This window comes from Strix uralensis, chromosome 14, assembly GCF_047716275.1.
Source record: "Strix uralensis isolate ZFMK-TIS-50842 chromosome 14, bStrUra1, whole genome shotgun sequence".
NCBI lineage: Eukaryota > Metazoa > Chordata > Aves > Strigiformes > Strigidae > Strix > Strix uralensis.
In genome coordinates this window covers 23,861,915-23,878,782 of record NC_133985.1, presented here as the reverse complement: position 1 = coordinate 23,878,782, position 16,868 = coordinate 23,861,915, and the positions used below count along the sequence as shown (strand labels likewise).

The window sequence follows — 16,868 nt, the reverse complement described above, 5'->3', positions numbered from 1 at the left end:
TTTAGCACTTAAATCTAGGAGAGTTATTCCATTTTGGGGAAGAGTAGCAGCTGCTGCTAGCTCTGCAGCATCGCATCGTCGCGGCGAGAAGCCGTACCCAGACGGCAGAGCCCAGCGTGTGTCCAGCCCTCCCCGAAGCTGCCAGGAGGTCTGGCTCGAGCTGTGGCTCCAGCCCGATCCCTGCAGGGAATGGGACTCGTGGTGGGGCAGAGGAACTGGCCTGGGTGTTCCCAGGCCTTTTCACCATGCTCAGGGGTGGTGTTTTTCCACAGAGCCTGTCCTCCCTCGCTGGCCGCAGCCCTGGCCCAGCCAGGACGGAGGGCTCGGCCGGGCGCAGGTGCCGCGCTGTGCGGTGTCGGCCAGCAATGGTGTTTCAGGGCATTTTGCTGATGATACCAGATCCTTACTGGGCTTAATGCAGTGGAATTGATTTCTATTTGCCAGGCTATCATTCACCTCAGCAGGGAAGAATCAATGCCCATCAATCACGTGATTTTGCATGCCATTAGATCCCAGCTTAACCTCTGCTGTCCTCTTCCCTTCCCGCCCCGCTGCCCCCCACCGTGGACCACACAGTTTGGGGGAGGATCAGTGGCCCAGGCTGAGCCCTGCGTCACCCTGCGACTCTGGTAGGGCTCAGGTGTCACTTCCCTGTCCCCTCCACAGCCTTGCCCAGGCTTTCCCTTTTAGCCTGTCTTTTCTGTAGCTGAGGGGCCCTGGAGTCCTCCTGGTTTTGGGTCCTCGCTAGCCCTTTTTCACCAGCAGGGAAGAAAGCTGCATTCAGGTCTTTGGACGAGCTTTTTGCTCTGCCTGCTGGGGTGGCGACTGGGGGGCCTGGCTCTGCCACGGGCTGTGCTGGGGGCTTGGGACTGGGTCCCGCTCCTCAGCCGGCACTGCCAGTGCTGCTTGTGGAGCTGCTGGGCTGCTTCATGCCCTGGGAAGTGTTTCCAGGATGCCCTGGCATCACCCAAGAGGTGACCCTGTAAAGCTTCCGAGTCCCTGAAGTGGCCAGGACAACCCCTGGGCTGCAGATCTGGAGGGACCAGCCCCAGGAGCACCCTCCATTTGTCGGCCAGTCGGCACCCACAACAGTCGGTACGGTTGGCTGGTTTGCGTTTGGGACTGGGGTTTGGTTGGTTCCTTGGTTTGGGTTTGGTTTGGGTTTTTTCTTTTGTAAATCTGAACTTACAAAGGTTAGAGCAGGTCATGGTTCCTTTTAAAACACCTTGCAGTGTTCAAGCCCTCACACTGGTATTTTCACAACTCTCCATCAAAACTCCGCAAGTCTGCATTTAAAGCTCTGACATGCAGCGTGAATTCCTCATCACTGACAGCCTGTGAGTTTCAGAGTTATTAAAAAACCCCCCTCTCTCTCTTTTTTTTTTTTTTTCCCTAAGAGAGGCAGACAGAAAGGGAAACCAAAGGGATCTCTTAAACAGTGAAATGCAAAGAGTCTCACAATTTCCTGAGCAAGATAAGACCCACAGGCTGTCACTGAGGTTCGGAGCCAGGAGTCCTCGGGAGGCTGAGGATTGTGCTGCATTATTCAGTGGCAACTTGAAGGTTTGTGTCATCCTCGAAACCCCTCTCTGAGCTTGGGGCCCACCTCCTGCCACGGAGTGGTAGGTTGCAGAGATGGTGCTTCGCCTGCACTGAGACCCCCGCAGAGGATCCACGGGTGGGCTTATGGTCTGGCTCTCCCATTACCAGACATGGCTGTGTCCTTCATTTCCCTCCCTAAGCTGTTTAATTTTTCATGACCTCCTTGTGCTTTCTTCATCCACCTGAATGGTTTCAGCTGTAGATTTTGTTTTGCAGTTAACAGGACCTGTCGGTCCCAGGTGCTCTCTCCACCGTGGCCGAGCAGCAGCTGGGCGGGGGGATCATGCCACAGCTCCATCACGTTCCTGGTTGGGAGCGGCATCCCCGGCCGCTCAGCAAATCCCCCTCTGCCCTGGCTCTGTTTGAGGGACTGACGTGGTGGGGAGGAGAGATGTGTTTGCAGTGAGTTATTATCCCACACTTACCAGCATTAAACTGGATTTGACAACTCATAGCCTGCGATTTGAATGATCTAAATCCTTCTTCATTTGGCAGCCTGATTTGCTGTTATTTATGGTGCTTCCCAATTTATTATCATCTGCAGAGCTGGAGGCTTTGTGTGCGGTGCCATCCGCCGAGTGATTTATACAAATAACAAAAAGAACGGGGCATCCGGAACTGAGCTGTGGTCACGGGTCCCCTCTGCAGCCCTCCCGGGGCCATGTGCCTGCTGGCAGGGCCGAGCGAGCCAGCGAGCTGGGGACAGTCGGGTGCAGGGAAGAGGTCAGGACCTGCCTGAGGAAGGCAGAGCTCCACCCTTGGGGGATTAGGGAAGGAATCGGCCTGATGGTGTCATCTGCACAGCCCCGGGGCCGGGGTGACAGACCTGCCCACGCTCCCCACCCCAAACCAGACCCATCCTGCTGGGAAAGCAGCCAGAGGGGAAGGAGATGCAGGAATAAGCGACAAGGATCAGGTCCCTCCTGCTCTTCCTCCCTGGACTCCCAGCGCTTGCAGTTGCCCTCAGTTACAGAAAATGTGCAGGTCCTGGGGGCACCAGGTCTGAGGTGCAGAGCAGAGCTGAGGGCTGGAGCGCTCCCCTCTGCTCTGTCCCAGGTGTCTGGCTGAGGGGACCCTCGGCCGCGCTGTGACAGGGCCCGTCCCGTCACCCCGCGGAAGGGCTGGGATCGTGTTTTCAGTAGGTACATAAAAAAGTGAAGAGAGAGAAAGGAGAGCAAAGCTCTGCACAGCTGGAAGGAGCCAGATCGCCAGGGCTGATTTAGGGGTAAATCCCTTCTGGGTTACCCCTAAGTGTCCCTGAGGGACAGACCATGGCTGTCACCCCTTCCAAGGAGCAGGGAGGCAGCGGCCACTTCCTTGGAACTGAAGCTGGTCAAAATCTGAGAGTTTTGTTGTATTTTTGACAACATTTTGGCAGGAGCAAGGATAATCCTAAAAAGCACTGAAAACGTTGCAGATTTATTTTCTGCCTTTTTCTCTCCTGATTATTGCTACGTGATGCTCTTCTCATGGATCTTCCATGACTGTAAATAGATGGATCCACTTGACTTCAGCAGGCTCCACCAGCTTGGTGTCAGTCCTACAAAGTAGCAGCAAGAACACCTACGTGTCACTCGTTTTGGGGGAGTGAAAATCAGGTCGTTTTATGCATGAGGGGCTGAGCAACGGTGACGGAGCACCAGGACCTGAAGAACACGCCGGCTCCTCTATACCGCTGCCTGGGGCGAGTGAGCTGTACGAGGTGTTTATAGGAACAGAGGAGCTTTAGGGTGAAACCATGCATAGCAACGGGGAGATGTCTTGTTGTGCTGGAAATTGCTAATTTTGCAGCTGTATGCCTGACTCATTTGTGGACCCCAGACACAAAGTTTGCTGTTTGTGATCTTCCCTCTGTAGCCGGTTTATCACAGTGGTGGTTACAGTGACGCTCTTCCTGCCTCTGGAGGGTTTTCTCTGGGGTTCGCAGGGAGAGAAGCTTTGCAGAAGTATTTGTGTGTCTGCCGTGGTCCTGCCCTGCGTTTGGAGGAGGTGGTGCGCAGGAGGGTGCAGCAGGCACGGGAGCAGAGGCGGGTGGGCAGGACGCTGTTGTGCGGTGACTCCGGCATCCCCTGCTCTGAGCTGATACACTGCAAACCCTCGAAACGCGCCTCTGCCGACATCCCTCCCGGCGAGGGCAGCGGGGCTGGCCTGGGCAGCAGGTCGGTCCCGCAGGCAGCACAGGGCCGTGCCCACGGCCTGCTCGGCCGCGGTACCCGGTGCCTTCTGTACTGGAAGCCACGCCGAGCTCTTCTGCAGGGCCCTTCTAGCCTGTTGGGCCGTCCCGCAGTGTGATGTGGCAGCGTGTGGTGGTGAAACCCTGCTGCGCCCTGACCCCCTTGCAGGCTGGACTGGGGGTGTCACCCTCTGCCAGGCCGGGGCACGCGCTCCTGGCATAGGTTGGGGACACCCGCCGGGACAGGCGGTATTGGGGACCATCTGCATGGAGCTGATGATGATGCTGGGGCAGGTGGGATGTGCTGGGAGCAGGGACGAGGTGCCTGGGGCACTTCAGGAGTGGAATGAGGTGCCTGGGATGCTCCAGGAGCAGGGAAGAGGTGCCTGGGATGCTACAGGAGTGGGGTTGGGGCACCCAGGCCCCTGCACTGGTGGGCAAGAGCAGAGGGGCAGCAGCGTGGGCAGCTTCCTGCTCTGGGTCAGGCTGCTCCAGGGATGCAGGTCCCAGCACCGAATGCAGCTCCCCTGGTTTTGTCTTCTTTCTTTTTAATAACGGGCTCATTTTCCCCTTCCTCACAGAGAGCACGCCTTCCCTCCACACTGGCAGAGGGGGAGGGGGGCGTGTGTGTGTTATAAATTTCCTATTTTTCTGATAAAACTGTATCGCTACGGCGGAAATCAAATCCCGTCTTCGATATTTTTAGCATGAAAGCGTGAAGGAGCACTGATGCTGAGGGAAGGGAGGACGGGCGGGTGCTGGCGGAGGGGAGGGTCTCCATGGAAACTGTTTTCTTTAAATTCCCACATTCGGGGCACTGAGCGTGTAGGAGGTGATGAAGGAAATGAAAAAGCAAAAAAAAAGAGAGAAGCTTTTTTCCTTTCTGTTGTCACAAAACTGCTATAGGAACCTTAGGAGAAATGGGCATAAATTATTGATCATTTCAATGAGAATACATGTGAATTTTAATTAATAATCGCCCTGTTGTGTCTCTCAAGTGCGGTGGGGGGGGATGAGCCGGCAACAGCCCGTGACCAACCAGCCTGTGCTGGAGGGGCCCAAGTTCATGGAGAGATGTCTGTGAAAAGGATCTGAGGCTGCTCTGTGCCCCCAAAATGTCGCCTCTTCAAGACTCCTCCATCTTACCCTGGGGATGTTCTTTGGTGCAACACGAGACCCTTGGTCCTGCCCAGAGCCAGCACCCAGCCTGTGGGTCCTGGGGGTGATGCTCTGGGTTTTGCCTTGGGTTCAATACTTCTTCTCAGAGAGGGGTTTTTTAATTGTTAGGGTTTTTTTAAGGTATGGAAGTGAGTTGTTAGCCAGGCTCCGTTGTTATCCTTGTCTGAAATCCTGACGGTGGGCATGAGCATCCCCCTTCCCCACGGAGCCTGGGGGTGGCAGGGCCGGGGCAGTGTGGGGATCCTGGTGGTGCCCGGCCCTGGTGTTTGGGTGGTGCCTCTGCTGACAAGGTGGTGCATTAGGTAGCCGGCGCTGCCTGAAAAATGTCTCACTGCAGCACAGAAAGTTATTTTTAATTCATTGAAAAGTGAATGACCTAAAACCAGCAGCTGGGATGGAGAAGATTAAATAGTGCAAAACATACATTTTCAAAGGGAAAAGTGCCATTTAGTGTGAGGTGCACGTTAACGCTGCCTGGCCGTGGCCGCTGCGGCTCCTCGGCTGCTGCTGCAGCTTCTGCCCCTGACGTGTTCTCTGCCTGACACCTCGGCTGGTGCAGGAGTGAAAGCCTCTGCGTGAACTGGGGCCTCACTCAAGCTGCCAAGCCAGCTTTGGTTCCAAACACAAAGTTTCTCAGTGCTCACGCGGGTTTGATTTTGGCTGAGGCATCTGTCTACAGCTGTGGATGCGGTTACCTGCGCGAGTGGGAGGCAGCTTCTGGCTTAACTTTCCAGGGATGGGTTTTTTCTTACATTTGTTAGACCCAACGTCCTTTCCTCAAAATTGAAAATTGGTTTCTGATTCTGCAGGACCCTCAAACACTGTAGCAAGTCTGGCAGGTTCACAGTGACGTGGGTGGGATTTGCCCTGCCTAGGTGTTCCTTGCCAACCTTCAGCGGGTGTTTAAAATACCTGTCCTGCCCCTTCGGACACATTCCCTGCATATGGCGACTGTAGGAAGGAGAACTCTACCAGCTGGGTGTTTGGTTCACTGGCTTTGGCTCGTTTAATTTCAGAGGTTCTAGCTTCAGTGCAGCCTCTTCGCAAAGGCTTCCCTCACGCAGGGACTTCGTGGATCCTCGCTATTCTGGTCGAGCAAATCCAAGGGTAAAGAGCTGGGTGGGTACGAGAGGTTGGTTTTTGTAGTAGGTGCTTGTTTAACAGCAGCATGTGTACTGTGGGAGCAGGCTGTTGATCTCTTTTCCTTCTGCCAAACCCAGTAACGTCGCTGTGTATTGTGGCTTCGCTCAGGAGCCGCGCGGAGGAGGGAAGCGCCTCGCACACAGCGCGGGGAGGTCTTGGGCGCACCAGGGAACGTGCCGGGTTGTCTCAGTCCCTGTTGGAGGCAAAACGGTGATCTAGAGGTCGGAGGCTGTGCGTCAGTTATCTGATGCATTCATGGACTGGAGACCTCTTGACGGAGAGGGGATCTGTTCAAAGAGGTTTTAAAGAGCTACAAGAACAGTGGAAGAAACCAAGAATTATGTGTAGATTATGTTGCCTAGGGGAAACCAGATGAAAAAACCCTGAAAACCTTCCATGACCTGTTTTCCCAGTTGGTTAGTGGAAAGGATATTTAACCAATAGCTCAAACCCAGCCGGGAGAGAAAGAACAGGTGACCTGAAGAAGTTCAAGATCCATTCAGTAACTTTAACCCCAGAAGACTGAAATCCCTGACAGATGCCATCTGTGCTGGCGCTACAGCCCGCCCTGCCGCAGTTGGCCTGGCTCTTCTCCGGCATAAGCAAGAGCAGAGCTCGGCCTTTCTGCATCGCGCTTCAGCCTTTTCTTTTAGTGGCAGATGGTTAAAACCTTCCTGGCAGACTTTGCTGCCCATGGAAGTGGTCTGAGGCAGAAGGTTCCATGCCAGGGAATAAGGTGCTTTGCCCTCGAGCTTTCCAGCTCAGTGCCTGCCAGCCCAGCCCTGGCACTCCCCGCTTTCCTCTTGCTCGGCAGGACGGGGTGTTACCGTTAGCCCCTTGGGTTTTGCTTCCGCAGCACCATCTCCATCTGCGGTGAAACCGTCTCCCTAAATCTGTTCACAGCAGCCAAGTGGTGTAAATGAATTAAGATGAGCTTCAGAACGTATTCGTGTGTCACTGCAAACGTGCTTACTGCCACAGAGGTGGGACAATATTAACAGGAGCAGCCCAGAGTTCGTCACTCACCTGCCTGCAGCCGTCTGGATTTTCACAGCTCAGCAGATGTGGTGGGTTCCTTGCACGCTGTTGGGGACAGAAGATCCAGAGAGTGAGAGGGACGTCCTCTTGAAGACAGAGAGTGGTGGCCAGCGTGAACAAATTGGGGATGGTCTTGTGTCCTGGGTTTCTCTGCACCGGAGGACTGGTTTCCCAGGCCGATGTCCTGGAAGAGAGACCTTAGAAGTGTTCCAGTCTCTGAATTCGGGTTGATGGCCTTTTCTTCCTTCTCTTTTCTAGTCTGGTGTGGTAACTTTCTACTACATGTCTGAGAGGGATGAAAATCGTAGGAGGGAGAAGGGGCACTTCAGGTTATGTGGTTCAGATGTTTTCTCCGCTGCTGTGGAGCAAGAGGAATCATCGCGGCTCTCTGCGGGTGCCAGTGCCCGCGGCCGGGTGAATGTGGTGGCCTGAGCACGCAGCCGGTGTTCGCAGCCAGCGCAGGGGACCTGCCCCTTCCCGGAGCTACGGGGGCTGCAGCCATGGGCTGCGCAACCCTGTTAGTGCGGGTGGCCTGCGGAGAGGAGAGGGGGAAGAAATGCAAATGCTGTCAGCCGTGGCGGCAGGGGGGAGCTGGCTGTTATCACAGCTAAGTGCTGTTCATGGCAAAATCAATCTTGCACCCAGCACTGGGTTCGTTCTTCCCCCTCCCCAGCTTGGTGCTGGCGGGGAGCTGCGCTCCAGGCAGTGGGTGAACACCAGTTGGGCAGTAATTGCTGTGGAATTAACCTCTGACATTCTTCTAAAAATAGACCCAATAAATCCAATCATTAGCAGCTCTCCTGCTTGCTTTGCCTCAAGGGTAAACACTGCAGATTAAAGCATTTACAAGTTACAGGTCCCTGAGCGTGTCCCCGCTTCTCCCTGTTACTGCAGCGAACACCCGTCCCTGCTCAGGGGTTTTGCCCCTGGTCCGTGGGGAGGGAGGGCGGCACAAGCATGGTGGCTTTTGGGGTGACCGAGGGCTGAGAGGCCTCGCTTTAATTTGCCTTGATAGACAATGGGAGATTCAGCAACGGGCAGTGGAAAGTGGCCGAGCTGTTGTGGTCACCCAGGCTGCTCTGCCCGGTGAGTTTGGATGAAGAATACAAAGGTGCCTTCATCTGCCAGGGGCGAAGGGAAACCACCTCCCCGAGCATTGGAGAGGGGGAGCAGAAGAGCCGGCCGGGAGCGAAGCCTGCCCCTTGCCCAGGCGAGGTGCTGAGGCAGCACCGAGCCCTCCCCAGGTCCCAGGAATCGATCGGTCCCCCAAAGTGATGGCGGCAGCTCCCCGGGATGTGAGGGGAGCATGCCGTGCTGTGCCGTGCCATGTCATGCTGTGCTGTGCCGTGCCGAGCCGAGCCGTGCTGCCCAGCTCCACACCCCTGCTGCCGGCAGTGGTCCCCAGGCTGTGCTGGGCGCAGGAGCAGCACAGAGATGGAAACACCCCTGAATTTGGCCGCCGGGGTGCAGGCCAGACCAAGGGGGCAGGAGTGCCGAGCAAAGTTCCAAAATGCTGTGGCCATTATTATTATAAACAATAAAAAAAGGGAGATTTATGGAGATCCCACAGGGGGACGAAGTGCTGACAAGGCGTGTAGCTGTACGGGGAATGGCGCTTTCTAGAGGCCTGTGAAAGCCAGTCTGCGGTTACTTAAATTGTCTTTGTCTTCTTCTTTCCAGCTGACATCATCTCTACAGTAGAATTCAACCACACTGGAGAATTACTAGCGACAGGGGACAAGGGGGGCCGTGTTGTAATATTTCAGCGTGAGCAGGAGGTGAGTGCCAGTGAATGCAAAATGCCCATTTGATCCTTTTAGGAGAAGCTTCCTGCTGCTTCCTAATCCTTCTGTGTCACTCCTAACCTCAGGCCTCTCCTGGCAGACTCCAAACTGAAAAGCAACCATTAACATAAGCAGGACTAGGTTTTGTGTTGTAAAACACCTTCCAAAACCACGTTGCATTTCCCACATCCTTTTGCTCTGCTTGCAGCTCTCTGCAGCCGCGTGTAACTTGTCCATCTCATAGCTAACACCACCCTAAAAAACCCTCTCACATGGCCAAGATGTCCGGAAATCGCGTTTCCCTTCCGAAATGCTTTGCCCCAGGACATTTTAACAAACCCTCTGTTGGAGCCTCGAGGTGAGGATCTGCCGCAGGAGGAGTGAGTGCTCGGCCATGGGCCGGGGCGCCTGCGCTGGCGTGCCCAGAGCCGGCCTGGCCTGCAGAGCTGCATGGCCCTGGGAGGTTCCTGCCGCTTCTGGAGCTGTCCCGCTAGCTGGTCCTGGCTAGCTGGTCCCAGTTAGCTGGTCCCGGTTAGCCGGTCGGCTTAGCCGGTCGGCTCAGTGCACAGTGGGAGCCGTCTGCCCCGGGGGGGCTTTGCTGGTGGTGGGAGGGATGAGTCAGGCCTGGCCATGAAAAATGTCACAGTCCGATGATGGTTTGAAATTTTTCTCAAAGTTATAGCCTCAAAATTGTTTCTGTATACGCTGGAGAGAACCAATCGGTTAAAGGTTACATGCAGAGATGCTTCATCAACTTTTCCAGCACTATTTCATGTCTCATTTTATTATTCTACTCTTTTCCTGAACTTTAAGCCTCCTAGCATCTCACCGAGTATATTCTGTGCAGCTTCCACTTCGGAGCAGTGCCGTGCTCCAGGGGACAAGTGGCGCTTCACCAACCCAAACACTTCATTTGCATGCGGGAAGTTCACCTCCACGATAGTTTTCATTTCAGTACCCCAGCCCCGTTTGCGCCCAGTGCTGGGCGGTTCACCGGGTGGGATTTGCAGGTACACGATACCGCACAAGTCCGAGTGCTGGGCCGTGGCGCGCAGCATCAGTTCCTGCACAGATCGTGTCCTTTTCTTGGTTGTGTTACTCCTCCTTTGTATTTGTGCACCTGCGGGGCCAACGCTGCTCCCCCCGTGCTGGTGGCGTGCGGCCGGCCGCTCCTCGGGGGACGCTTTCGCTGCCCAGCACGAGCTGCCGCTTGGTCCCAGCCGCTCACGGGGATGGCCAGCGCAGTGGGCTCCATCCCCGCTCCGTCCCCGCTCTGTCCCTGCTCCAATCCCACTCCATCCCCACTCCGTCCCTGCTCCGTCCCTGCTCCAATCCCACTCTGTCCCCGCTCCGTCCCCACCGAGCACACCAGCGTGCAGAAGCCGCCAGGCCACAGCAGGCCGTGCCTCAGGCTCAGACCCGTGCTGCATCACCACGGCCAGGCACTTGCTGTCACTTAACAAACCTTAGAGAACCAGAGAGCCAACAGAAAATGTTCCCTCGCTCCGTGTGCGTTAACTTCGCCCCGTTCCCTTCCCTCCAGAGCAAAAACCAGCCCCATCGCAGGGGAGAGTACAATGTCTACAGCACCTTCCAGAGCCACGAGCCGGAGTTCGATTACCTGAAGAGTTTGGAGATAGAGGAGAAGATCAATAAGATACGATGGCTCCCGCAGCAGAACGCAGCCTATTTCCTGCTCTCCACCAACGGTACGTGGCGGCGGCCGTGGGCAGCCTGGGCCAGCCTGGCACACACCAGCGCTGCCGTCCCGTGGCCCCACAGCCGGATGGGGCCTTCTCTGTGGTGTTTCTGTGGGGAAAATATATGTTAAAAACATGTCGGTAACATGGGTATCATGGGGGAGCAGGATCGGGCCCAGCACTGTCTGGCTGAGCTCGACTCCTGCACACGAGGTTTTGTCCTTATTTCACAGCAGCCATTCCCTGCAAGAGAGGGAGCCTTTTCCCCTGCTGACAACTTTAATTTTTTATTTTTTGGATCCTGAGAACTCTTTTTTTTTAAAAAGAAAAACTGCAGCAGATTTGTTTCAATTTGCAGCTGTGTTCAGCTCAGCAGTTCCATCTTATGTTCAGATAAATATCAGGAGGATCCAGGAATATTACTTGGGATGAATGGGACCTTAAGATGGATGTGACTTAATTACTTCAGGGGAAAAGGAGGGGTCTAATTATCTTCCATAACCAACTTACTTTGTATTATAGAATTGACTCTATTGATCATTGTAATAAAATTCAAAGACTTATTAAACTCATTTGGGGGAAGAATCATTGAAATGCAATGAAGATTAATTATAGAGCATAATGTTCTGTTAATTGAGTTTTTAAATAGTTTTTTGATTAACAGGGATATTATCTTTCCATTTGGGATGGTGTTTCATATGCTAGCAGGTTATCAAAATGATTCTTTTAGAAACACTCCTGTGTTATGCTGTTTCTTTTTGTTGTTCCTGTTAAACTAACAGGATATATAGAAACCCTCTGAAATGAAGCAGGTTAATAAAAACAAAATTAATGGCACTCTATTGGAATTGCCGTGTAAAGGAGAAAATGAAGATGGATGATACGGTTGTGTATGAAACCTGGTGGAAGTGATGATAAACTACTGATAGAGTCTCTGCCAGGAGAGAGGAAAGAAAACACCATTATTCAGAATAAAGCCACACGTTCCTGGGGCTCCTTCCCCCGGGGCTCGGTGGCCCCGGGTGGGTTGGACGCCAGAAGGGGATGGGGAGCCGCGGGGGGCAGATCGGAGCTGCCTTTGGTCCGCGGTGAGTGCTGGGCTCTGCGCAGCCACTGGTGGGGAAGGTCAGGGTGACGTCCAAGTGCGTTTTAGGCACCATCTCACCTCCTTGGGGGAGTGTCCAGGGGCTGTGTACCTCCAGGTGCGCTCCGCTCCTCCGCCTGCTGCCGCACCAGCCGGCTTGCTGGGACCTGGAGTCTCCCGATGCTCTGCCCCGCTCACTGCACGCTGGATTTCTGCAGGAACTCCACCAGAACCAAAAGTATCATCTACCTTGTGGCACCCTGTGCCTGATGAGTTCTAAAGCCGTGCCAAGCTCCTGGTGCCTGCTGCTGGCACGGGCGCTGCTGCACCCTGACACCTGCGGGGTTACCCCCAGCTGGAGCTACCCCTGGTGTCCCCGTCCCTCCTTCCCTGCTGCCAGAGGGGCTGGCGTGGGCCTGGGGGTCAGCAGGGATGGTCGAGGGGTGTTGGCAGAGTGAGGATCAAAGAGGAGGAGAAACGGAGCAGCTAGCAGGGACAGAATTAGGAGAGCTGGTGCTTCCTTGGTATTTAACACGTTTCCAGTTACCAGAAGCTGAATTACTTTAGAAATTACTCTTGAAAAGTAACCGGTGGCCCCCGGGTAACTGCTGCATGAGCTGGGAACCGTAGGAGGAAAAATCTTAGGTGGGAGTCTGCTCTGGGCTGAGTGTGCAGGTATGGGGAAGTGGGGGGGTGTCTGTGTGTGCACAAGCATGCGCATGTGTCATGGAGGAGCAGAGCAGCGCGTGTGGCACCGGCCCCTCGCCAGGACCTGGGGTTTGGCTGCCCTGCGCTGCCTGAGCTGCCCCGTCCCGGTGCCAGCACCTTGTCACCTCCTCTGGGCAGAACTCGGCCCTGTCACTTGATAGATCAAATGCCAACATTCAGGGCCTGACCCCTGGTGCTCTGAGCCCTGGGAAGTCACTTCTCCTGTTAGTTCTCCATTAGTCCAGTAGTTGTGTTCTGTTGTTCAACATCTCCTTACATGGGGCATAAGTGCACCAGCAGTTGTCCGGCAGGAATGGGAAAACTGGGGCTCGGGGGATAAAGTGCTGTGGTGAGAGGTACCTCTGCAGCCCCTTCCAGCGAGTGGCAGGCGGGAACGCAGCAGATTTCTCACCGTCATAAACCGGCCAGCCTCGGTGTGTTGGTCAGCGGGCGGCTGGGGGGGCAGCCGGCTGTAACGCCTCCTCTCTCCTGCCCCCCAGATAAGACTGTGAAGCTATGGAAGGTCAGCGAGCGGGACAAGAGGCCGGAGGGATACAATCTCAAGGATGAGGACGGCCGCCTCCGAGACCCCTCCATGATCACCATGCTACGGGTGAGTACGGGGAGACCGAGGCTGCCGGGAGCCTTCCTCTTCAGGCTCTTGGATGAAAATGGCTGCCAGTGTCGTCCACGTGCTGCGGTACCGGTAACACCCCGCTGACGCAGTAGGGCGATGTTGGAGGGCAGCGCTTGCTCCTTGTTTCGGAGGCTGGTGCTTTGGCTGGTGTGTGGGCACGGGAGCTGCCGCCGGAGTGGTGCCCGGGCTGTGCCGGCCCTGGGCGGGTGTGTCACGAGGCGCCGTGTTTCAGCGCGTGCCAGGTAACCCCGTGCCCTGCGTGCCCCGTGCCCTGCGTGCCCGATGGGCAAGGCAGCAGTTAACGAGCTCTCCCTTCTTAGTGCGTTTGCAAGTGCAAGTCCTGCTTCAGGAGCCTAAGTACTTCCTCTAAATGAGTTTTCCTCCCAGCCTAAGGAGATTAAAATCGGCCTCCCAAATCAAATGCAAACATCTAAGGCTGCGTTTCCCATTTCCTGCAAGGGGATGGATGCACAGACCCCATTAACGCAGCCGCCCCTGTGCCCCGGGAGCGCCTCCCTCGGGCACAGCAGTGCCCGTCTGCTGGGCATCGCTTTGCCGCCCGGGCAGCTGCCTGCACCTGCTCTTCCCAGGCTGCCCTGGGATAGCTCTTTATGATCTTTAATTTGCATATAAAGAGCCTGCTCTGGCCTGAGGCACTACGCACCCTGGTAATTCAATCAGAGCTCACCCGCACCCTGGCAGCTCTGGCAGGCAGCGGGCGCAGGCAGCGGGCGCAGGCAGCGGGTGCAGGCAGCGAGCGCAGGCAGTGCTGGAGAGCCCGAGCGCGTGGGCTCCAGCAGCGAGTGGGGAGAAGCCGTGCTCCCCACCGCCTGGTGCTAGAGCAGGAACAGACAGTACCTGCTTTAACCCACAGGCCTGGAAGTGTCAAGTGTGCAGGAATTTTGTCATGTTAATCAGACTAGAGCAGCTTGTAATTTATTAACATTCTGACAGAATTTGCATTTTGAGCACTTGGTGGTTTTATATTTATATATACAAAATTGTTGCTATGATTGCCCTTAGCTCATTCTCTGGCTTCCAGTTCCATTGGAGATGAAGCCATTGAGAACCCCGGACAGGTAGTTAATTCTCTCCGTGCTGAGTTGCTCCTGGTGGCTGGCAGGCATTTTTCTTTACTGAGCAAGAAAACATTTTATTCCATGTATCCATGTGTCTGCTGCCACGTTTCAGGCAGCATTTCCAGCCTGGTACACGTTACTTAGAGAGCCCGTTGGAGGAGTTTGCTCGGCATCTGCATGTCGGTGCTGGGTTGTCGGCGCTCTGAGGGCTTGGCGGTGCCAAGGGGTGTTACTCCAGGTGGCGCTTCCTCCTCTGTGTAAACGTGCTGGAAAGGCCCTGGACTTCCTGAGGAAACACAAGTCACTGTTCTGCCTAAATCCGCTGTCGCGGTGCCGGTGCCGAGCTCCGCTGTGGTCGCTGTTGGCGTCGGTCCTGTGCCTGGGGACACCTGAGCACCCCAGCACTGCTGGAAACCACCCGAAACAGCAAATGCAAGGTCAGCGTTCTCAAAGGAGCAATTTCTGAATGCTGATTTATTTTTATTTCTAGTCTGTTCTTTAAGAACATTGAATTTCTGGGGGAGGTGAAGCAACTCAAGAGTCCAGGATAAATGTGATGCATATTTCTTTTCTTTTCCAACACAAACTGTAGTAAAACTGCCAAAAAAATCAATATAACCTCTTAAGCAAAATACTTCATTATGGGAACACTGAGTTTTGACATTTTGAAATGAAACTTTTTAACCTTTTGAAAATGCATTTTTATCTTTTGGATTGACCCAGCTGTCAGCTCTGTAGGCGTCACAACATCTGTCTCGCCTGTGGTGGCTGCTACCCGGTCAGACCGAGGCTGGCCGACGTGGGGAGTGTGGGGGGATGTGCACCACCTTGCCTGGGCAAGGGGAGGCCACGAGGAGCACGGCGGGTGGCCCTGGCTGCATGGCACCATGTCCTCTCCTGTGCACGGTGCCGGCTCTGCTGCCCTCCCCGCGGCACAGCTCACGTGGGCTCTGCGGTGCCGTGTGTGCCGGGGGCTGAAGGCTGTTGTGTAGCTGCTCCTCCTCTCTTACCCGTGTTACAGCCGCTGGGTGGGAAGAGGAGCCAACCCGTGGAGGTGGCACAGGGTGGATGCAGGAGGGCCGAGCTGGCAGGTCGGGCTCCCATCCTGGACCCACCTCTGTGCCCCCCGTCTGCTCCTGCCGTGCTGACGGGCAGTGGCTGCCAATCAGTCGGAGCCCACGGTGAGGGTACCGGCACCTCGGCAGGCGCACGGGCAGTGTGGTTATGACAATAAATAATCATCATGCTTTTCTTCATTATTGATTGTTGGCACGAGCTGATAGCATTTGACCACATCCTGGCACTTGAATTGGCGACTGCAGGGCTGAAGTGGAGCTGAAAATCAACCCGGCTGTTTCTGGAAGTGCTCAGCCTGAAGTTACACCATCCAGCCCATCCAGCCATCGCCACTGGTGCCCGGCGGGGCGTCCCCGAGGAGGGGCAGGGATGCAGAGGTGCTGCCAGCGTGGCCAGTGCCAGGACCAGCCCTGGGCAGCGCGGTGCCAGGGGTGTCCCGAGGACATGGGCCACCTGCAGCGGGCGGGGGCCGTGCCTGGGGCGGGGGCAGCCGGCCCATCCCACTGGGCACCCACCTGTCCCGTCCCTGCTCACCCTGGAGTGCCCCTGCACTGCCGGGGCGATGGAGTTTGCTCAGGAAGGAGGGAATTGGGAGGTTTTTTTTCCCTGTAGAAAGTCACACTGGAATATCAGAGATCAGGGCACTATTTACTGGAGTCTGCGGTTTGCCTCAAAAGTTTCAGCCTTGGTTTTACTTTCAGTCCATTTATTCCTGGCAGCAGCTTGGCACCCTGAGGCTGGAGGAGTTTGGTACTTGGGTGTCTGCCCTCATGCTGTGAGATAAGACGCTGCGATTCCCCTGCTCTCTGGTGAGGAATGGCTGCTCCTGCTTCACAGAGCAGGAAGGGGTAAAACACGATGTAAGTGCTCAGTAGATGGTTATTGGTATCTGCCTGTGCAACGCCTGCTGTCCCTGAGGGCGGAAGATTGAGGAGTCTTCCACCAGCCCCGCTTTGATCGAACGTTTTGATGATTTTGCTCAGACAGATATTTACATAGCTGTAACCATTTTGCTGCAGCTTGGTGTATCTTTGACATTTAATTGTCCTGTGATGCTTGTACTTTGGAGTAAAGCCGCATCCGTCCACAGTTTAATTTTCAACCACAGACAAGCAAAAAGGTGTTAAAACCACCTTGCTGCAATCATCTCTTACCCATTCGTCGTAATGGTTTAAATGTACTTGATGAGCATTGTTCTCTGAGGAATTTCTAATCCACATAGTGCAAAAGGAATATTTATCTCTGCTCAGACTGTAAAGTAAGGCTTTTGCTGTCGTTAAAAGAGCTCTGCTGATTAGGATAGCCCCCAGTCCAATAGCTACAGCCCTTTGGCCTCATTTAACAGCCTCTGCGAGCTCTCAAGTGCCGCGTGATGTACGGCCGTACCTACGCCGTGGGATGTGTACAGGAAATAATTAACACAAATAATATCCAGGGTTTAAACCTTTCTGAATAGAGAATGTAGAGAATGTGTTTGCTTTGATTCCTCACAGCCCGAGTCAGACTGCGGTGAAACACCCGGAGGTGGCGGCCGCGGGCACCTGGGTGCTGTGTGTGCGACGAGGCGCTGATGTGCCTCTGGTGAGCGAAACAGGGGAACCGGCCAGAGGGACGGCTCCTGGGCCTTCCTCTGCTCTAGAGAGGGGCTGATCTTTACCTTGTTC

At 55.0% G+C, this 16,868-nt stretch overlaps 1 protein-coding gene across 3 annotated transcripts in view; it reads left to right on the top strand.

Annotated features, from left to right (window-relative positions):
- PPP2R2B (protein phosphatase 2 regulatory subunit Bbeta) overlaps window positions 1–16,868 on the top strand; it is a 101,843-nt gene that overhangs the window by 65,854 nt on the left and 19,121 nt on the right. For all 3 annotated transcript variants that reach the window (XM_074883601.1, XM_074883602.1, XM_074883603.1), the window contains 3 exons: window positions 8,816–8,913; window positions 10,463–10,628; window positions 12,912–13,024. In XM_074883601.1, the coding sequence (XP_074739702.1) occupies window positions 8,816–8,913; window positions 10,463–10,628; window positions 12,912–13,024 (377 nt within the window). The remainder of the gene's footprint in view (window positions 1–8,815; window positions 8,914–10,462; window positions 10,629–12,911; window positions 13,025–16,868) is intronic.